The sequence below is a fragment of the Salarias fasciatus genome, chromosome 12, assembly GCF_902148845.1.
Source record: "Salarias fasciatus chromosome 12, fSalaFa1.1, whole genome shotgun sequence".
In the NCBI taxonomy this organism is placed as follows: Eukaryota; Metazoa; Chordata; class Actinopteri; order Blenniiformes; family Blenniidae; genus Salarias; species Salarias fasciatus.
In genome coordinates this window covers 26,347,921-26,365,021 of record NC_043756.1, presented here as the reverse complement: position 1 = coordinate 26,365,021, position 17,101 = coordinate 26,347,921, and the positions used below count along the sequence as shown (strand labels likewise).

The window sequence follows — 17,101 nt, the reverse complement described above, 5'->3', positions numbered from 1 at the left end:
GTTAGTATCAGACCAATTTTACTTATTGGACCGATACCAATATGTTCATAAAATGACCGAAATCGATCGATACTGATATATCGTACATATCTAAATATCATTAATATTGTTGCAATGGTTGTTGCTCTCTGTCTTGACCTCAGAGCTTAAAGGACCCCATCATGGAAATGGACTTCGAGTTTTGAACATTGTTACTGTGTGATTACCTCAAAAAAACTTAAGTTCGGTCGGTGTTTCTCTTCACGTATGTAAATTTCAGCAATCTATATGAATATTCAGTCTGACCTCTACCCGCCCCCCGGGCCAGGTTCCGGAGTAGAATTCCAGTAGTTTGGACTTCCGTGTGGAAAACACAGTAGATGGTAATATAAAAGTGGTCTGTAGTGCCAGAGGGAGGTGATAAAACAGCTGATTATTGATTGCAGATCACTTTGTCAGGCTTGGAAAAGATAGAGCTCCTTTAAAATAAGCGTAGGTGACGAGCAAACAGTGGCTTCTCTTCATGTTCAGGTCTGCTATATTTACTTCCAGCACCTTGCCAGGATGGATGTGTCTGCGAGAATAACATTATAGTGTTTTCTTCAACAAGAAGAGCTAATGAGCGATAATGTCACCACATTCATAATGACAGCAGCCACCAGTCAGCTAAGAGCCCTCAATTAGACGCATCCAGGCTGGCGCCAATTTTCTCTAATCGGACTGGATTGTTTTTTTCAGTGACAGGAAATGACGAGTGTTGACAGGAGTGTTGTGCAGTCACTCAGAGGTGACATGACTCCTGGGCAAAATTACCTCAACGTGTGACACTGATGGATGAGGACTGATAGAGCAGAGCTGTCCTTCCAAAACCAGAGCCAGAGATTAGCAGCTGCCATCAGCCTCTGTTCCCGACATGACATTTTCATCCTATAGAACCCTGTTTTCAGAGCATATATTGTATATCACATTTCTGAAATTAGCTCTAATAATGCTTTTGAGTTTTCCCACATGAGGTGCTTTGGGTCTGAGCCCTCAGATGTATAACCATGGTAACAAGCTGGCATATCAGCATTCAACAATCAGCGTAAAAGCAGGTAAAATTCCCGTACTGGCATCTGTCCTTTGTTAACTTTGAGCGAAACCATTATCCCCACTGCAGGGTTAAAGGAAAGCCATGTGTTGGTGTTTGAACGTGTGCTGTGTCGTCATAAGTTGCTGGTGTGTTCGAGGTCTCCGACTGAAATGAATGAGTTATTTTCAGATCTGTGCAGAACCCGCTCATTTGAATCCAGCTGGTCGGAGCGTGAAAACCACTAAAAATAAAAGGAGGAGGTGTGAACTTCTGTGAGAGCCTGCTGTCATGAGTTCAATGGGAACCAAAGAAAATAGTTTAATAGCTGCTTCTTAGGAAAAACCTCGTTGACAACATAAAGAGTCTAAAACGGTTTTCGCACAGTGTGAGAACTATCAACGAGCGCCTGATAAAAAGAAGAATAACAACTGTTAAACCTACAAACATTTGATAGCGAGAATTCTGCATTGACACGACAACGTTACAAAGTAAAGAAACACTTGTGGCTTACGTGTGTCTGTGGTTTGATTATGAAACAGCAGCCCCCACTAGTGGCTCAGCAGGAACATTACCTGGTTTTCAGAACACGGCCCCACAAATGCGAAACTTTTCTGAAAACGAAATGCAAAAACAAAGCGTTTTCACTTCAGCCTGACGTGCAAACAGATTCTGGGGCACGCTCCAGATTTAATGTTATCCATTACACCAGAAGAACAGTTGTGGCTTATCGGCGGCTGAGTTCTGTGGCAAATAGCTTCATATCGCTGCCATATATAACTGGATGATGAGAGCGAATCAGAAGAAAGTGGAGAAAGCTTGAACCGAGGTCACTGCCAGACGCAAGAACTTCCTGATTGTTGACTCTGTCGGCATCTTTATTTTTCTAATCATCATTTCTGAGGTGGTGATGACCGGCCTGTCTGGGGTGACTGTGCTGCAGTTCGAGGTGGATGAACCAGCTGGAGGACTCAGCCTCCATCATCCAGCAGCTGTTCTTTATTCCTTAATATCTGATTAGTGATAACAGTGTGTCTGGAGTGTATCGTTTCACTGAAGACATGCTGTGAACCAGTTTTGAACCAGTTTGACTTGAAAAATTATCCCTTTTTCATCACATTTGTGTTGGAATCACTTCATCCAGTTAGCCACATCGCTCGCGCGGAAAGTTTTAATTGACATTTCAGTTTCTTCTGTAAAACCTAAAAACTTCTGCTCAGAGCCGTAACATTGTTCCCCTGTGTTTTCATTACAACATACTATGTAAAAATCTTTATTTTTTTCATTTTTATTCATAGATTTGCTGTCAGTGAAATGAAATTGGAAGTAAGTTTTGGAACATCTTGGTAATTACAATCGAGGAGATTTCAAAATTGTGAAAAAATCATACAGAGCAAACTGAACATAATGTGAGCCTGTCTTCATTTCATTAAACTTATCAATAATACCTTTTGGTTCGTTAAGTCCAGAATGTAGTCGTGTTTGCTGGTAATTGGTCTTGTTGGAAACATTGACATTTTCATCACGTATACGCTGCACCACGACACCAAAGAACAAAGAAAGTTTCAATTCAAAGGTTATTTGGCACTTTTTTCCACTCTGACTCGGACTGAATGTGGCTCCTGAACTGAAAAGTTTGACACCCCTGATTTAGAGAAATATGTGTCTGGAAATTCAAAAGCTTTTCATGTGACAGACACTTGAAAGCAAACCTCTGAACTTTCAGGAGAGGCTGGAAGAAACATAATTGGCCCAGTATGTTTTGGCTTCACTGAATCCACTTAAAGTCTGAATAAAGCTGCAGGGGCTTCAGCGCAACCAGGAAAAACTCACAACTCACAAAGTTCTTCATGCTTTGGTTTGCAAATCATGTCCAGTGAGACCCGAGGTGAATTCATGCACATTTCCCTCTTCCTCACACCTCGGAATATTTTTAGTTTTAGCATTAAATCCTTTTGTTGAGGGGGAAGAGAAGCAGAGCGAAGCAGAGAGGGAGGCGGCGAAGCGCTGAGAGGACAGCGTCAGCTGTGTGTTTCGAACGGCGTCGCACCGGAAACCTTCCCGCCTCAGCCAGCCACTCTTTTATGTATGTCCATGTGTTCTCCTCCGTCAGCAGCAGAGCAGCAGGATACTGATCACTGAGTCGCAAGCTTCTGTTCTCCACAACTTCAACATATTTAGTAACTTCTGGATTTTAGATTTTTTTGCTTCGCTGTTTTCATGATTTTTCACTTTCTTTTGTTCTTGTATCATTCTGGTTTTAGGTCCTGTTTACAGGAGATTTCAAGTGAAAACACACAGTTTTTCTATTTTTGTTTGGTAATGTTTGGTAACATTTTAAAAACATTGTCCATAATGAAGCCACACACGCCTACACACAATGAGGAACATTTTCATTTTAGAAGACTTCCCTCTCCAGGTCAGCTGTCAGCCATGAAGAAGGAATTTAAATTTCAGAAACCTTCCGCCTCTCACAATAGCGGAGCAGGTGGGGGGGGGGGGGGGGGGGGGGGGGGGGGGCGCTGCCCCGGGCCCACTGCTGCATGGGGGGGCCCACCCTGAAGATGGGGGGAATTGTGCTGAAGAAAATGGTAAGGGAGGAAAACTGGACTCTATAACACTTGCGTTCAAGAGGATGAAGTTGTTTAAAAGATAAAAATGAAAGAAAAAAAAGTCCCTCCTCCTCTTGTCTGTCTGCCTGTCACGCACGGGTACGCCCATGTTGTCTGTTGTTCACTTTTGCCGGACGTGTAGCCTGTACTTTCTGCTCCGTTCTCTGATGAGAAAGAAGCTCGTTTGTGAGAAGCCGATTTGTGCCGGGAAGCAATTGATCACTCATTTATTTTAATGTTGCGTGCTTTGTGCCTGAGGAAGACTGTACCTGGTCGAAACGTCGAGCGACTGCACGCTTGGGAGAACTTTTTTGGGGGTGTCTTATTTTATTTCATTTGTTTTATTTCAGTTTATTGTTTTTCATACCTGTTTTTGCATATCCTCCACCGGACGGGTGTGAGAGATGTGGGAGGAAGGGGGGGATTAGACGGTAGTCCACCGTGGTCGGCGCAGCGGCCGTGTGTGCGACCAGGAAGCCCGGCAAGGGAACAAACCAAACTTCCCGGGGCGCCGGGGAGATTTTGAGGGGGATCGCTGGAGGAGGCTGCATTAATAGGCTTATAATTAGGTATGACATAATGACTGGCAAAATCCATGGTGCTGTCCATGGTGCTGAAACCTTATTTGAATCCTTCTGCCCGCGTGCACCTGCTTGCTGTGGTTGTGGCTGATCTGTGGCATTTTTTTTTTAAGCGATTATGATTTAATGGGGATGTTTTGGCCACAAGGGCCCATGGAGAAATGCTTCACCCCCCCCCCCCCTGGGCTGGGACCCCTGCTCCGCCCCTGGCCTCTCCCATCAGTCTCGGTGTTTCGTGTTTTAATGCAATCCGTCAAACTCTTCAGTGGAGCATTTGAACTTTGGCTTTTTTAGGAAAACTGTGCTGAGAATCTGAGTCAAATCCATTTCAGGTGTGACTGCAGTTCTTATTCATGGCCCATCATTATTTATATCAGCTGTTAAATTATTCAGCAAAGGAGAACCGTGACCATTTACTAATAGCTTTCTTTAACATTTATATAACACAAAATCAATGGTTCCTTAGTATTTATCAATGAGATTCTTCACATGAGAACACTGACTGGGCTTTTCCAACTTTAGCTGATGGATTGCTAGGTGTAAGAGGGTCTGAAATAACTTACTGAATGAATGAAAAAGTGCATCTTGGGTAGCTTGAATGAAAGAACGGAATTTATGAAAGAACTGCTGATGGTATTGATGAGCATGATTGATCATCACAGCTGTTGAACAGCTCGTTAATACAGATATTTACCGAGCCAGTCACAAGGCAGAAACCTTACCGAGCCCAAAATGACCCTAAAAACATGATGCAGAAGAACTGCTGAACGACAAACAAAAACTGGAGAGTGCATTAGATGATCAATCTCATTCCCATTTTAATAAAGGAATGTAACTGTGTGTGTGTGCGCGCGCATGCGTGCGAGCGTGCGTGCGTGTGTGGTTGTGCACCACCAGCCAATGACCACGCACGACAGTCATTTTCCAAACGTCAGCATGTGAATGTGATGCTTTTCTGAAATGAAAATGCTTTCTTTGGTTTTTAATCACTTAATATTTTTCAGTACTATGGAGCATTTCCAAGTGCATCTCTCTCTATCCTCTCTCCGTCTCTCTATCCTCTCTCTCTTTTATCTCATATCAAGCGTTTTCCTGCCTCAGCAGCCTTGATGACTTTGACATGACCGTCTCATCTGCTCGCTCTCCTCGATCGCTCGTGCAGACCAGAGTTAAAACCTGCTGCTCAGGTGCTGCTGGGACTGAAGCGTGTTACGCAGGGACGCTTGTGGACGAGGTGGTCAGGCAGAGCTGCTGGCTGGGACTCCTGACATATGGACTGGAAAACCACTCGGTCCACTCTATGACCATTACATACAGTCAGAACTGTCAACCAGAATCAGGTGAAATTGCTTTCAGAGTGACGAGGTTGAGTTTTCTGTCGCTCTGATTGCTCTCTGTCGCTCTGGCAATCGTTTCCATTCTATTAAAGCGGGATTAGCAGAGTTTTTGGCAGCTCAACGAGCTGCAAACAAAACAGTAGCGCCGTCTGTACTGCCAACACGTTAAACAGCCGACACAAAGCGTGCCGGTTCCAGGCTGCCAAAACTTAGCCGTCAGTTCACTCAGCTCACTTTGAACCGCTCTGACAGGTGCAGATTTACATACACGCCTCACTCTTCCTGTTCAATCACTGTGATCAGGAGGTTCTGCAAAATGGGCGCTGCCAGACGCATTCACAATGACCGCTGCTTAGAATTCCAACCTGCCGTCTCAGAGTAAAGCATCAATTGATTACTTCAAGCGTTGCTGAGAGAGAACATAAGGGAACGAGATCATCAGCAATTCAAACAGGAGAGCGGCGGCGGCGGCGGTGGCGGCGGCGGCGGCGGCGGCAGCGGCCGCACAGAGGACCGGATCTAAATGGGGAAGAGAAATGGCTTGGATGTGCCAGGCTATAATGAGTTTCAGTCACGCCTTCCACATTGTGCTGAGCCCACCGATATCAAACCGTATCCATCAGCCCACTCTCTGCACCACTCGCCGCTGTTTCTGAGCGTAAGAGGCGCCGTTTTCAGACGGCGGAGTCAATACTGTCTGTTTATAGTCGATCACATTCACACACAAGCAATTTACAGGTTTCATTTCTCAGAACTCGCATGTTCATCAACCAGTGAAGAGAAAGTCCGACGCGGCAGCGTGAGGCGAGATGGAAGCCCGTCATTACAGAAAACGCTCCACACTCCTGTTTCTGACCGCGAGTGAGTGCATGAGGGCGCGAGTACACGGCGGCGTGTCAAGGCTCAACATCGCTTTTGACTTTCATTTCAGAAAAGTTTAACACTTTGAAAAAAAAAGTTAATTTAGATAGATAGATATATTAAAGTTTTATACAATTACAAATACCAAAAAAAAGAACACGAATAAATATTATGTGAACAAAATGTATACATAAAAACTATCCGGATGAATATTGAGCGGAGCGCCAGGTGTACATGAGCAGTAAAAGTGTGTTCACCATCTAAATGGAGACGGAGCCTGAACCTTGTTCAAAAAAACTGAATTTTTCCCAGTTTACACTGTGATAGATTTGGAACATTTTCAAACAGTTCTACCTTGGGAGCCATTTTCAAAAAGCTGCATTTTCAGTGACTCCGCGCGCTGTTGTCTACCAAAACGCCATAACGTCAAAGTTTGTGTTTTCACTTGAAAACGGGACCTGAGTGAGAGAGACAGCAAGCAAATGAGTGAGTGAATGGGTGAGTGACAGAGTGAGTGTGTGAGAGTGAATGAGTTCTGCAGCTGCTGTCATCACTGCACATTTGCCACATATTTTGTCGCTACACCACTTAGCATCAATTAGCATTAAGTTTTTCAAACACTCAGCAGCTTTTGTGTTTAAAAAATAATCACGATTCGTCCCTTCAGCTGCTCATCTACACTTGTTCATTTTTGTTGCTGTCGATTATGGTAAATACTGGCACACTGTTGATGTAGTTCCTCCTCTAACACGCTGAAGCATAAATCAGGCCACTTTTATGAGCAGCCATTAAACATTAGCGTGTCGGTTACTGTAAGTTGTTTCCTGTGGACGTGATGGTTTGTGGGACACTTAGAGGACGACTCGGCTCTTTTCACAACGCCGACACAGGTCGGCCTGTTTGTTTAATCGTCAGCCTTCCTCTCTGTTCCCTCCAAACACCTGCAGCTTAGCCTTTTACCTGAGAGCTGCTGCCTGCAAGTGTTGGAATAAACAGATAAATCAAGCAGCACTGTGCTTGGAGGTAGAATGAAAAAGACAAATAAACAGCGGAAACAAATATCCTGTCAGCCGCTCGTTGAGCATGGAGCTGCTTTATGTCTTTGTGACTCTTTACGAGGCAACAATATTTACAGCAGTGAACGAATGGACTCATTTAGATAGGACTATTCTCTAAGTTCTTCTACATTAGACATGACTAATTTACTGCTCATCAATTCACATCCATCTGACAGGAAATGAAATCTACTTCTCAATCATCTAATCACATAAATGGATTTAATATAATTAAACAATTACCCACATGAAACACATGTTCAGCAGCATTTACAATTAATGTGTAAAGATGTGTGACATCTGCTTAGAATTCAAATAAACAGTCAGTGTGAATGCCTGAGAGTTAACAGACTATTAATCCTGCCTGCAGTTGAACTAAGCAGATACAGCTGTCAGGTTCACCCGCTGTCTCGTAACATGATGCTGAAATAGGGATGCACCGATACCGATACCGGTCTGATCCTGCACTCGGCACTCGTATTCGTCAAAAAGCAGCAACGGCAGCTGAGACACCCACCTTGAATATTGGGACATGTCACACTGACTCTCTCAGGTATTTATTTATGCACAAAGCTTAATTCATCCGCAAGTGTTTCCACTCTGAACCAATAAATCTACTGTAGAGAGCAGACTAGAGTGTATTTTCACCACAGTGGTTTCAGGCTGCTTTACAGTTGACACACGCACGCGCGCACGCACGCGCGCACGCACGCACACACACACACACACACACACACACACACACACACACACACACACACACACACACACACAAACAAAAAGTCTTTTTCACAGTGGGAGAAGCTGAAATGTGCTCCTCAGACTGCCGACATGCAGAGACAGGAATCAAATCTGGACGCCTCACTTCTACTGAGAGAGCAACAGTTTTATCGACCATCCGGTGGAACCTTCCGAGCGTCAGACGGAAGACGACTGAACTGGCGGCACACGGCAGATAAACACCTGAACACTAGAAGACTCATTGTTTCCGTTGAGGAGCATGTTGGCTGACTCCCTCAGCAAACGTCAAACTCACCGAGGAGCCAGAAAAGCCTCGCTCGCTGCGCCAGGCAGTGAGAGCAGCACGACGAGGATGAAAGAACAGCCTGGACAGGCAGAGCGCAGCGTTACGGCCCTGATCAGGTCCCGCAGAGCGGACGTATTCACCACAATACCCACTTCATGTCAAAACTCTGAGCTGGACTGGAGGAGGGAAGCAGCCACAGATGGTCGGAGGCACGGAGAGGCAGCGGTTTTCTTACCTGCATCCTGAACACACACCGTTTCTGAAACGGCTTCACGTGAACGAAACCATCAGACTGACTTCTTCACTTATCAAGAGAGAAAATGATTTATGAGGGCAGAGGTTGAGGTGACTGCACCACAAGTTTCCTGGAATACCAGAGAAGTGTGTGTGCGTGTGTGTGCGTGTGTGTGTGTGTGTGTGTGTGTGTGTGTGTGTGTGTGTGTGTGTGTGTGTGTGTGTGTTGCCTGTGTCTCAATCTTCCATTTTGCTGTTGATCGTTCTCACACTGAGTCTTGAACGTAACGTTGGCAAAGGTCAAGTCGATGTTTTCCCTGCTGAAGGAGAGCACGAGCTGCTGTGTCGGATGTGAGGATTACACTGATGGAAGAGTGATAATCTTTATCCAGGTAGGAAAGGGCTTCACACAGATTATTGACATACGTTCACACAGCTTAAATAAACCAATGCATGCACACGGCCAGCTGAAATAACCAGAGATGTGCTTTTATCAATTCATTTCCAGTCAGCATGCCGAGCAGCCAATCAACAGGAGACAAACTGTCCTGAAGGTCTCCTCTGTTTGACTAAAAGACAAATCCATTCTAAAGTTCAACTGGAGCACAGGACACTCCAGCACCGCTCTGCTTGCTTCCATCCGTTTTATTTCCACCATGAAGGGAAAGAACCGTCAACCAAGATGCCGCCGACCTTTGTTCTGCTCATGGGACTCAAGAGAAGCGATCCACGCAGCTGCCGCCGCACTTTCACTCACTGAACAATGACAAATTAGAGCAGACGTTCCCTTGAAATGAGGGGAAAGGCGTTCTGCTCAAAGAGGCACTCGCACTCAATCATCTTTAATGATGGAAGCAAAGCGATGCCCATCGGCTTCCTGCCAGGGAGTCACTGCAGCAGCTTCAGGTTGGATGAGGAATCACTTCAGTTTGAGCTTTACTGCGCTACAGATCAGCCCTGAGCTTAATCTGAAGGATCTGGTGGGATGAGCATGTTTTCAGTTCTTCATTAGGTGTCTGTCACCATGATGCAGCCTTCTGCAGCATTTATGACCAAAAGGGACGTTTTCAACATTTTCCTCCAAATCAGATTTGTCTGGAGCTGCTCAACATGCAGATTATCTGAAATTTTATTTGGAAACAAACTGCTATATATAAAAAATGAGGCTGCATTAATGAAGTGTCACAGGTAGAAGATTGTTTTCTTTTATCTTTTTATTTATTATTCTCTCTTTAATATTTAATTTCTTTCCCTTTTTTTCTTTTAATCTTCCTATTCTCTTTTTCCTTTATTCCTTCCTGTTCCTTTTATCCTTTTCCTATCCTTTCTTTTCCTTTGCTGTCTTTTCCTCGGCACTGTTTCAGCTGTTTCACCTTATTTTATTGCTTTTTGCAATTTTGAAAATCACAAACCACAAAACCATATCACATCATGCGAAAGCTCGAGCCTCTGCAGAGAAGCCTCTGGAGAACCAGAGGTGTAACACCTGAGGAGCCACATGTGGCTCTGGAGCCTCATGTTGGACCCGTGCCAGCGGCCGCAGGGACTCCAGAGCGCGTGCGGAGCTTTACCTGTCCACGGCGATGGCGGTCATGGAGTAGATGCTGGCGAAGACAGCCGCGATGGGGAAGAAGTTGTGGAAGCGGCAGTAGCCCAGACCGAAGTACCACTCGTTGTGCACCGCGTAGGTGAAGTTGACGACGGTGTTGAAGACCGACATGGAGACCTCTGCAAACGCCAGGTTCAGCAGGAAATAGTTTGTGACCGTCCTCATGCGTTTGTGCGCCATGATAATCCAGATCACCGTCACATTGCCCACCACCGACACGATAACGATGCAGCTGTACGCTATGGCCCAGAGGACGATCCTCCACACCGGCTGCACGAACTGGTTCGAGTAATCGGTCCCGTTACTGGTGTCGTTGACGATGCTCGTCCCGTTTGCCGCCTCGGTGGTGTTGAAGATCGGCTCCATTTCGCTCTCAGAGGCGCGCAACCATTGAACAAATAAACCTAATGAATTTTAGGATGGAGCTCGGGAGCCGGGTGCCAAATGGAAGCGCGAACGATGGTCAAGTTTCAGGAAGCTCCGCAGCTTCTCGCTCCTCTGAAGGCGCGCAGCGGTCAGTCTGCGGAGTGCGCACGTGAAAAAGGGCTGTCAGGGAGAATCTGGAGAGGAAAACACGTCGATCTTTTACTCCGCTCAGCTGTGCGTAAAACTGGAAAGGCGACTTTTACGCGCGCCAGTCTGCGTCCCACCTTCCCCTCGTAGTGGCCGCGCACATGTGAGATCTCTCTCTCTCTCTCTCTCTCTCTCTCTCTCTCTCTCTCTCTCTCTCTCTCTCTCTCTCTCTCACACACAAGAAGAAGAGAGGTTGCGCGCGCTCTCCTCCAATCTGCAGACGGACTCTGTCATTTTAATTATGGATGAGGAGCGGTGAGTTATTAATTCTGTCCGATACAGACCTCACGGTCCAGCCACTGCCATGCCTAACCACCTCTCATCTGATTTAATCTATTCGCAATTCGTTGGTAACAGACAGGGGAGTATCGGAAAATGAATTATCCAAGCATGATAATAAATAATCAACGTGTGATTTGACCCTAATCAGTGTCAGGAGGGAAAAGAGTCTCCCCCCCCCTTCCTCTGACCAATCCTTCTGTAACAAGACAGACAGAACACAGTAAATCATTTCATTTCAGTTTCAGTATTATTGTTTAAACATGCTGAGAATCTTTCCAGTCTGGGATGAACAATGTGAATCTATGTTTATAGAGACATGAGCCAACAACACCTGCTAACCTGTGCCAAATGTAAATCCTGTTATAGCACTTTGAATTTGACTCAGTGATTTTGAGTTTCATCATGGGAGTGTTTGGATAAACTGTGCAGTGCTCAATCGCTCAGCTCAACTCTGTGGTCGATTGAAGAAACCATGAACACCGTAAAATAATCCAAAAAAAAACGAGTTAATAATGTCCTGAAATCCTTATATTAATCTGCAAAAATCCTGATACAGAAAATAATCCAGAAAATATCCACAAAAATCCAGGAAGAAATCCAAAAAATGCGGGTGTCTGTGTCTCTGCATGCGTGCATGTCTCATCAGTGTGCGTGAGAGAAATTTATCAACCATATGTGGATTTGTTTTGCATGTACGGAGTATTCTACATGTGCCTGGTGCATGTCTGCAGGCACTGAACACTGTCCTGGTTCCGGCCCCAGTCCCGGTCCTGGTCTCTGTCCTGGTCCTGGTCCTGGTCTCCTCACTGCCCCCTCTCGTGATGTCCCGCCTGGCGTCAAGGTGATTAGTGGCTTCACACACTCACTGTGTGGCCACACACACCTGCAGAGGGCTGCGCTACATTTCACAGTGAAAACTTCTAACACTGGAATATAATCACCTCTGGAATAGCTGGACTCCAGAGACAGAAGAAGCGTCGTTAATAAAGAGTGAAAAAGACTGGCCTCATGCTGCTGGTATTTTCCACTCAGCATGCAGCGTTTATCGACGAGGAGACGGACACGGTGGTTTTCTGCTGTCTGCGTTTGGAGAGCGAGCCGGGCGGCGCTGGATATGCTCCTCAGGAGACGCCGCTGCTGCTGCAGCTTTATGTGTGTGAGCAGGTCTGTTTGGGCCTGCGTGAGAGGATGAATGAAGTCATTAGCAGGGCAACTTCAGGGCTTTCCACCACGCTCCTGATGGCACTAAAAGACTGAATGAACCTCAACTCAGAGTGTGTCGACGTGTGTGTGACTGTGCATGGAGGGTTGGGGGGGACGGGTTCGCAGCTCCTTTTGGTTTTGTTTTGTGTTTGTCCTTGTGATGCTTTTCACTTGTGTTCAGCATTTTACCACTAAACTTTGACTGACAACACTAATTTGCTTCAGTGTGAATTTTTCTGAGATGATGAAGAAAATCTGCTAAAAAACATCAAATATAAAAACCCAACATAAAACAAAGATCATCAGCAAACGCCTTGAGCAGGTCAGTGTTTGGTATGTTTGACATAAAGAATACGTAACATTCACCAGTAGTGAGTGAACCGGTGCTGGAACCCTTCAGGTTCCTCTCGGGTTCAGTTTAACCAATACCGTTCAAAGTGTTTATTTTTATAAAGAAACCTGCTGGACACAAACAGTCCACCGCTGAAGGTACTACTGACGTCCTGAGGCCTGCGGACCGCCGCAGCGCTGGACCACAGTGGGGGTTGCATGAGAAACACTGCTTGCACTGCAGTCCAGCATGATGTGCAGACCCTGGTGGACGGAGTCCGTCAGTGTGTGAGCGGTGAGAACCGAAGGCAAGAAAAAGATAAATCATTAGACAGCAAGCGATTGGCTGAGCAGTTAGCCCTGCTCCACCTATCACGCACTATTATAATAACTCTGGTCTTTAATGGTGGCAGCAGGTCAGAGTTCATGCAGGTGCGTCATGATTCTCCTTCAGATCATTTGGCTGCTTCCTTTCAACAGGGGTCACGACAGAAGGTCACTGCGACTCAGGCCTCGTTCACACCACATTCCAACGTCAAACTCATCGTTTTTTTCATTTTTGTTTCTGAAAAGTTTCACATTTATGCTGCAACATTTAACACAGAAAGACAGAAACACTAAAAATGGTGTATATGTCATGTTGGGCCACTAGAGAGAGCTGTGGTTTGTTTTGGAATGGAGCCAGACAGAACAACACTATAAATATTAACAATGAAGATTACAGCGATATTTATATGGACAGGAAGTGCAGCATTTCAGAAAAGTTGCGTTTTCTCCCGTTTCCACAGAGACAGTGTTGCACGATGTCAAAAAGTTTCATTTTCAGTGCCGTGCAAAGTGACCCACAAAACACCACATGAAAGTTATGGTATGAACGCAGCCTCACACTGTGCGCTTGATGAGTTCAAATCTGGACCCTTCACCGCTGAACCTGGAGCCTTGTTAACCTCATTAAAAATGTATCTTCACTCCAGAAACAGCAGCATGTTCAAATGTGAAGGTGGAAGTTTCCACCTATTCTCTCCTCACTTCACGCCACTGACCTGTGTCCAAATGTGTCAGCCTATATTGATGATTAAATTATAGATGGGTCTCCGCTGTGGAAATCTGGCACCTCCTGCTCAAGGACGGGGCTTTTTCATCTGGGGGAATCTCTAATCTCCCTGGACTCTCAGCAGTCAGATGCTCTACAGTGCAGTGATGCTCCTGCATCAGTTACATATTCTCTTTCATTTCGCTCCATTTCCACCCTGCTTCTATACTGCATTGCATGGCTGCAGCCATGTCTCCTGAGAAATGTTGTTAAAACATGCACAGATCACACTGTTACCACAGACGGTGCCTCATGTTATTGTTTGGCATGGTGATTTTGCACAGTTTGTGATGGATGTAGAACTGGGTGGAAGCATCTGCAAAATGACTCTTCTTGTGAGGAAAAAATTAGTTGAACTGGTGACAAAGGTCATTGATGCAAATGGTCCCATTGAGCATTCTACTGATACTCGGTATCGGCAAGTAGCTGAAGGTTAGTAACTTCATAAAGTGGTATCGGTGCATCCCTAATCACCAGTATAAAACTAACCGAATCTGTCATTTCTAACAATCTGATATCCGATAAGTAAAACTGGTGTGAAATTAACAGCAGATATTTAGGTGTGAATGACAGATAATTAGGCATACAAACCTCTTTATTACTGCTGATTGATGTTTCAGTTCCTGCATCTTGTGAAATGAAAGTGGTTGGTTTGATCCAATCACAGCCAAGAGAAAAACAAGCTGGGCTCAGCTGATGGAAATGTGAGTGATTACAGGAGCGACTTGTTTTCTTCATCGCTGCTGATGAATAATCCATCTCAATCAAGTGGTGCGCCGCTTGTTGAGAGTTGAACGTAATATTCTCCCTCTGTCATCAGCAATCGAAACATTGTTTTTCTGCTGGAATATCAGGAAAAATGTCAGATTTTTCAAAGTTAACTTCTGCTTTGGCTCCATGAGCGCAATGAGAGTCACTGAGCATCCAAGCACACCTGCTGACTGTGGAGCTGGAGGGAGGTGCTGCTTCAGTCTTTTACCAGACAGTCGCCGTAAAAGAGGCGTACTGTTGGAGGAGAACAATTGTAGGAGGACAAATGCTGCAGCTGCTTCTTGGTTAATGTTTCAAGTGAATGAAGAGTCTAAAAACCAAGAGGCAGTAGTTGGTATCGTCTCTCTTTTCCTCTGTAATAGTGCCGTGAAATGACTGTTGCATTCCATGGAAACAAAATTTAACTTTTTTGAATTAAGCATTAAAATAAAGGAGATGACATTCTAAACTGGAGAACAAAGTCACATCATTAGAGGGAAAGCAATTAACAGAGAAAATGATGGCGTGACATGAATCGTTGAACAGCTGAGATTTTTTGGTTTTCTTCTTTCTTCACTCTCATTTTTTTTCTGAGGTACAAATTTTTTGCACTGAATACAACTAAATAATACAAAGTGAATGTATTTATTGAATGCATCTTTTTTTATATAGTTATAATAAACTCTTTAAACTGCTTAAAACATTTCACACTCTGGAAATACTTGTTCACCAGAACATAGTTTTCCTCAAGACCTGAACGAGCACGAGCTTCCCCCGAGCCGTCATTCCTCCTCCTTTATCTCCATCGTCCTTGGACACAGTTGTGATTTTATTTGTGATTTAATTACCGTCTACTAACAAAGAAGTGATTCAGTCTGGCAGGACTCAATACTCTGTGGGAAATCGAGTGATCCTCTGAGCGACGGTGAGAGCCAGACGGTGGCGTTGACCAGACTCCCTGCTGCTGACGAATCGCCGTCCACTGGAACACTGTGGATGGCATCCAAGAAGCTGTGCTCCTCATTCATGTAGGTACGTTTGAAAACACCAATACTGCTTGTGTTGAGCTTTGTGTATCTGCAGCCTCGTTTCATCACTTTGGTCATTTTAGTCTTTTGTGTTTTGTTTTTATTAAAACAAAGCAAAGAACTGGAGAACGAGTTTAACACTTTCTCTCATTCTTCTGGTTATTGAAATTGTAGGATGAAGTTTCCCTCTGCATCAAGTTTCAGTTCAGATGCTGCTTTGCTCTTGAAAAGCACCTGAATTACATAATAATAGAGCAATCCATCAAGAGCAGGTATCAGCAGTTCGGAGCGTCCTGAAGGAGCCACTCCAGCTCCAATGCAGTGCGCCACTCACTGTAAATGGACCTCAGAGCAGGTTCAGATTCCTGATATAATTCCACTGAGAGGCCAGTGATCCTCCTGTCAGGAGCACCAAGCCAGTCCGTCATGGAGAGAGCCGGATGTCAGGAGCTCTTAGAGGGTTGGAGGCTCTGATGGAGAGAGCACTGTGTGCCGGGGTGGGAAGGCGGCGTGCTGAAGGTGGTTTGGAGGGCTACTCGTCCTGCAGAGCTGCTGTTCATCGAAAAGCATGCGGGAAATCCAACTATCAGGCCCAGACAGCAAAGAAGAACAGATGTGCAGGTAACTTTTCATCATTGGGAGTTGTCTTTAAATGTCACTTCTATGAGATTCTTCTCATTGCAAAACTTATAACTGACAATATGTTTCACTCAAAACCTGCTGATTCACGCTCAGTGTAATGTTTTCAGTGCTTATGTTGTTTATTGTTTCTTGAAAGTTGCCGTTGACATTGTTGGCCTATTGACTGGACTTGCAGGTGTTTAATTCTGCTGCAGACATTTTAAGACAAACCTTTAATCTTGAGAAGTTTCCAGGATTTTACAGGTAAATGGAAAGATAATCTGTGAAGCAACAAATCAATTCAGAATAAATCTGTATGTGCACTCCTTCATCCATCCATCCATCCATAAAAGTTAGATTATTCATTTTAACTAAAAAAAAAAAAAAAAAGTGAATAACAAAACCCATTGAATTCACAACCTTTATTTTTGCTCTGCTTACTGCTTACTTGGTGAGGGCTGTGTAGTTCGATTGGAAACCGATATCCCTGCCAGGCACAAGCAGCGAGGGGCACTGGATGTCCCCATGACTCTTATATAATTTTTTATTTATTTATTTATTTTATTTTATTTTTTTGTGCAGCAAGTGGTTAGAACTGTTGCTCAGGGGCACTCCAGAACTGTCCAGGTGGCTGTTAGCTTGTTAAGAGTCAACCAGGTTACTGGGCTCGGTGCTTAATCCATCCCGCCGCTGGCCTGTATGAAGACCAGGGCTGAGCGAGTCAGCTCTGGTGAGGCGGTCAGCCAGAGGAGTGTGGTCCCATCCTGGAGCAGCCTTGCATCTGCATTGTTTGCAGAGAGGGAAACCTTGTTTTGTCACAAAGGGGGCAGGTACATTTCTCAAGTGCTTTTTCATTG

General features: G+C 44.9%; 1 protein-coding gene across 1 annotated transcript in view; it reads right to left on the bottom strand.

Annotated features, from left to right (window-relative positions):
* Positions 1-10,730, bottom strand: part of tacr1a (tachykinin receptor 1a) — a 55,034-nt gene extending 44,304 nt beyond the window's left edge. The window contains exon 1 of the mRNA XM_030104311.1: positions 10,327-10,730. Coding sequence (XP_029960171.1) covers positions 10,327-10,730 — 404 coding nt within the window. The remainder of the gene's footprint in view (positions 1-10,326) is intronic.
* Positions 10,731-17,101: the final 6,371 nt, after the last annotated feature.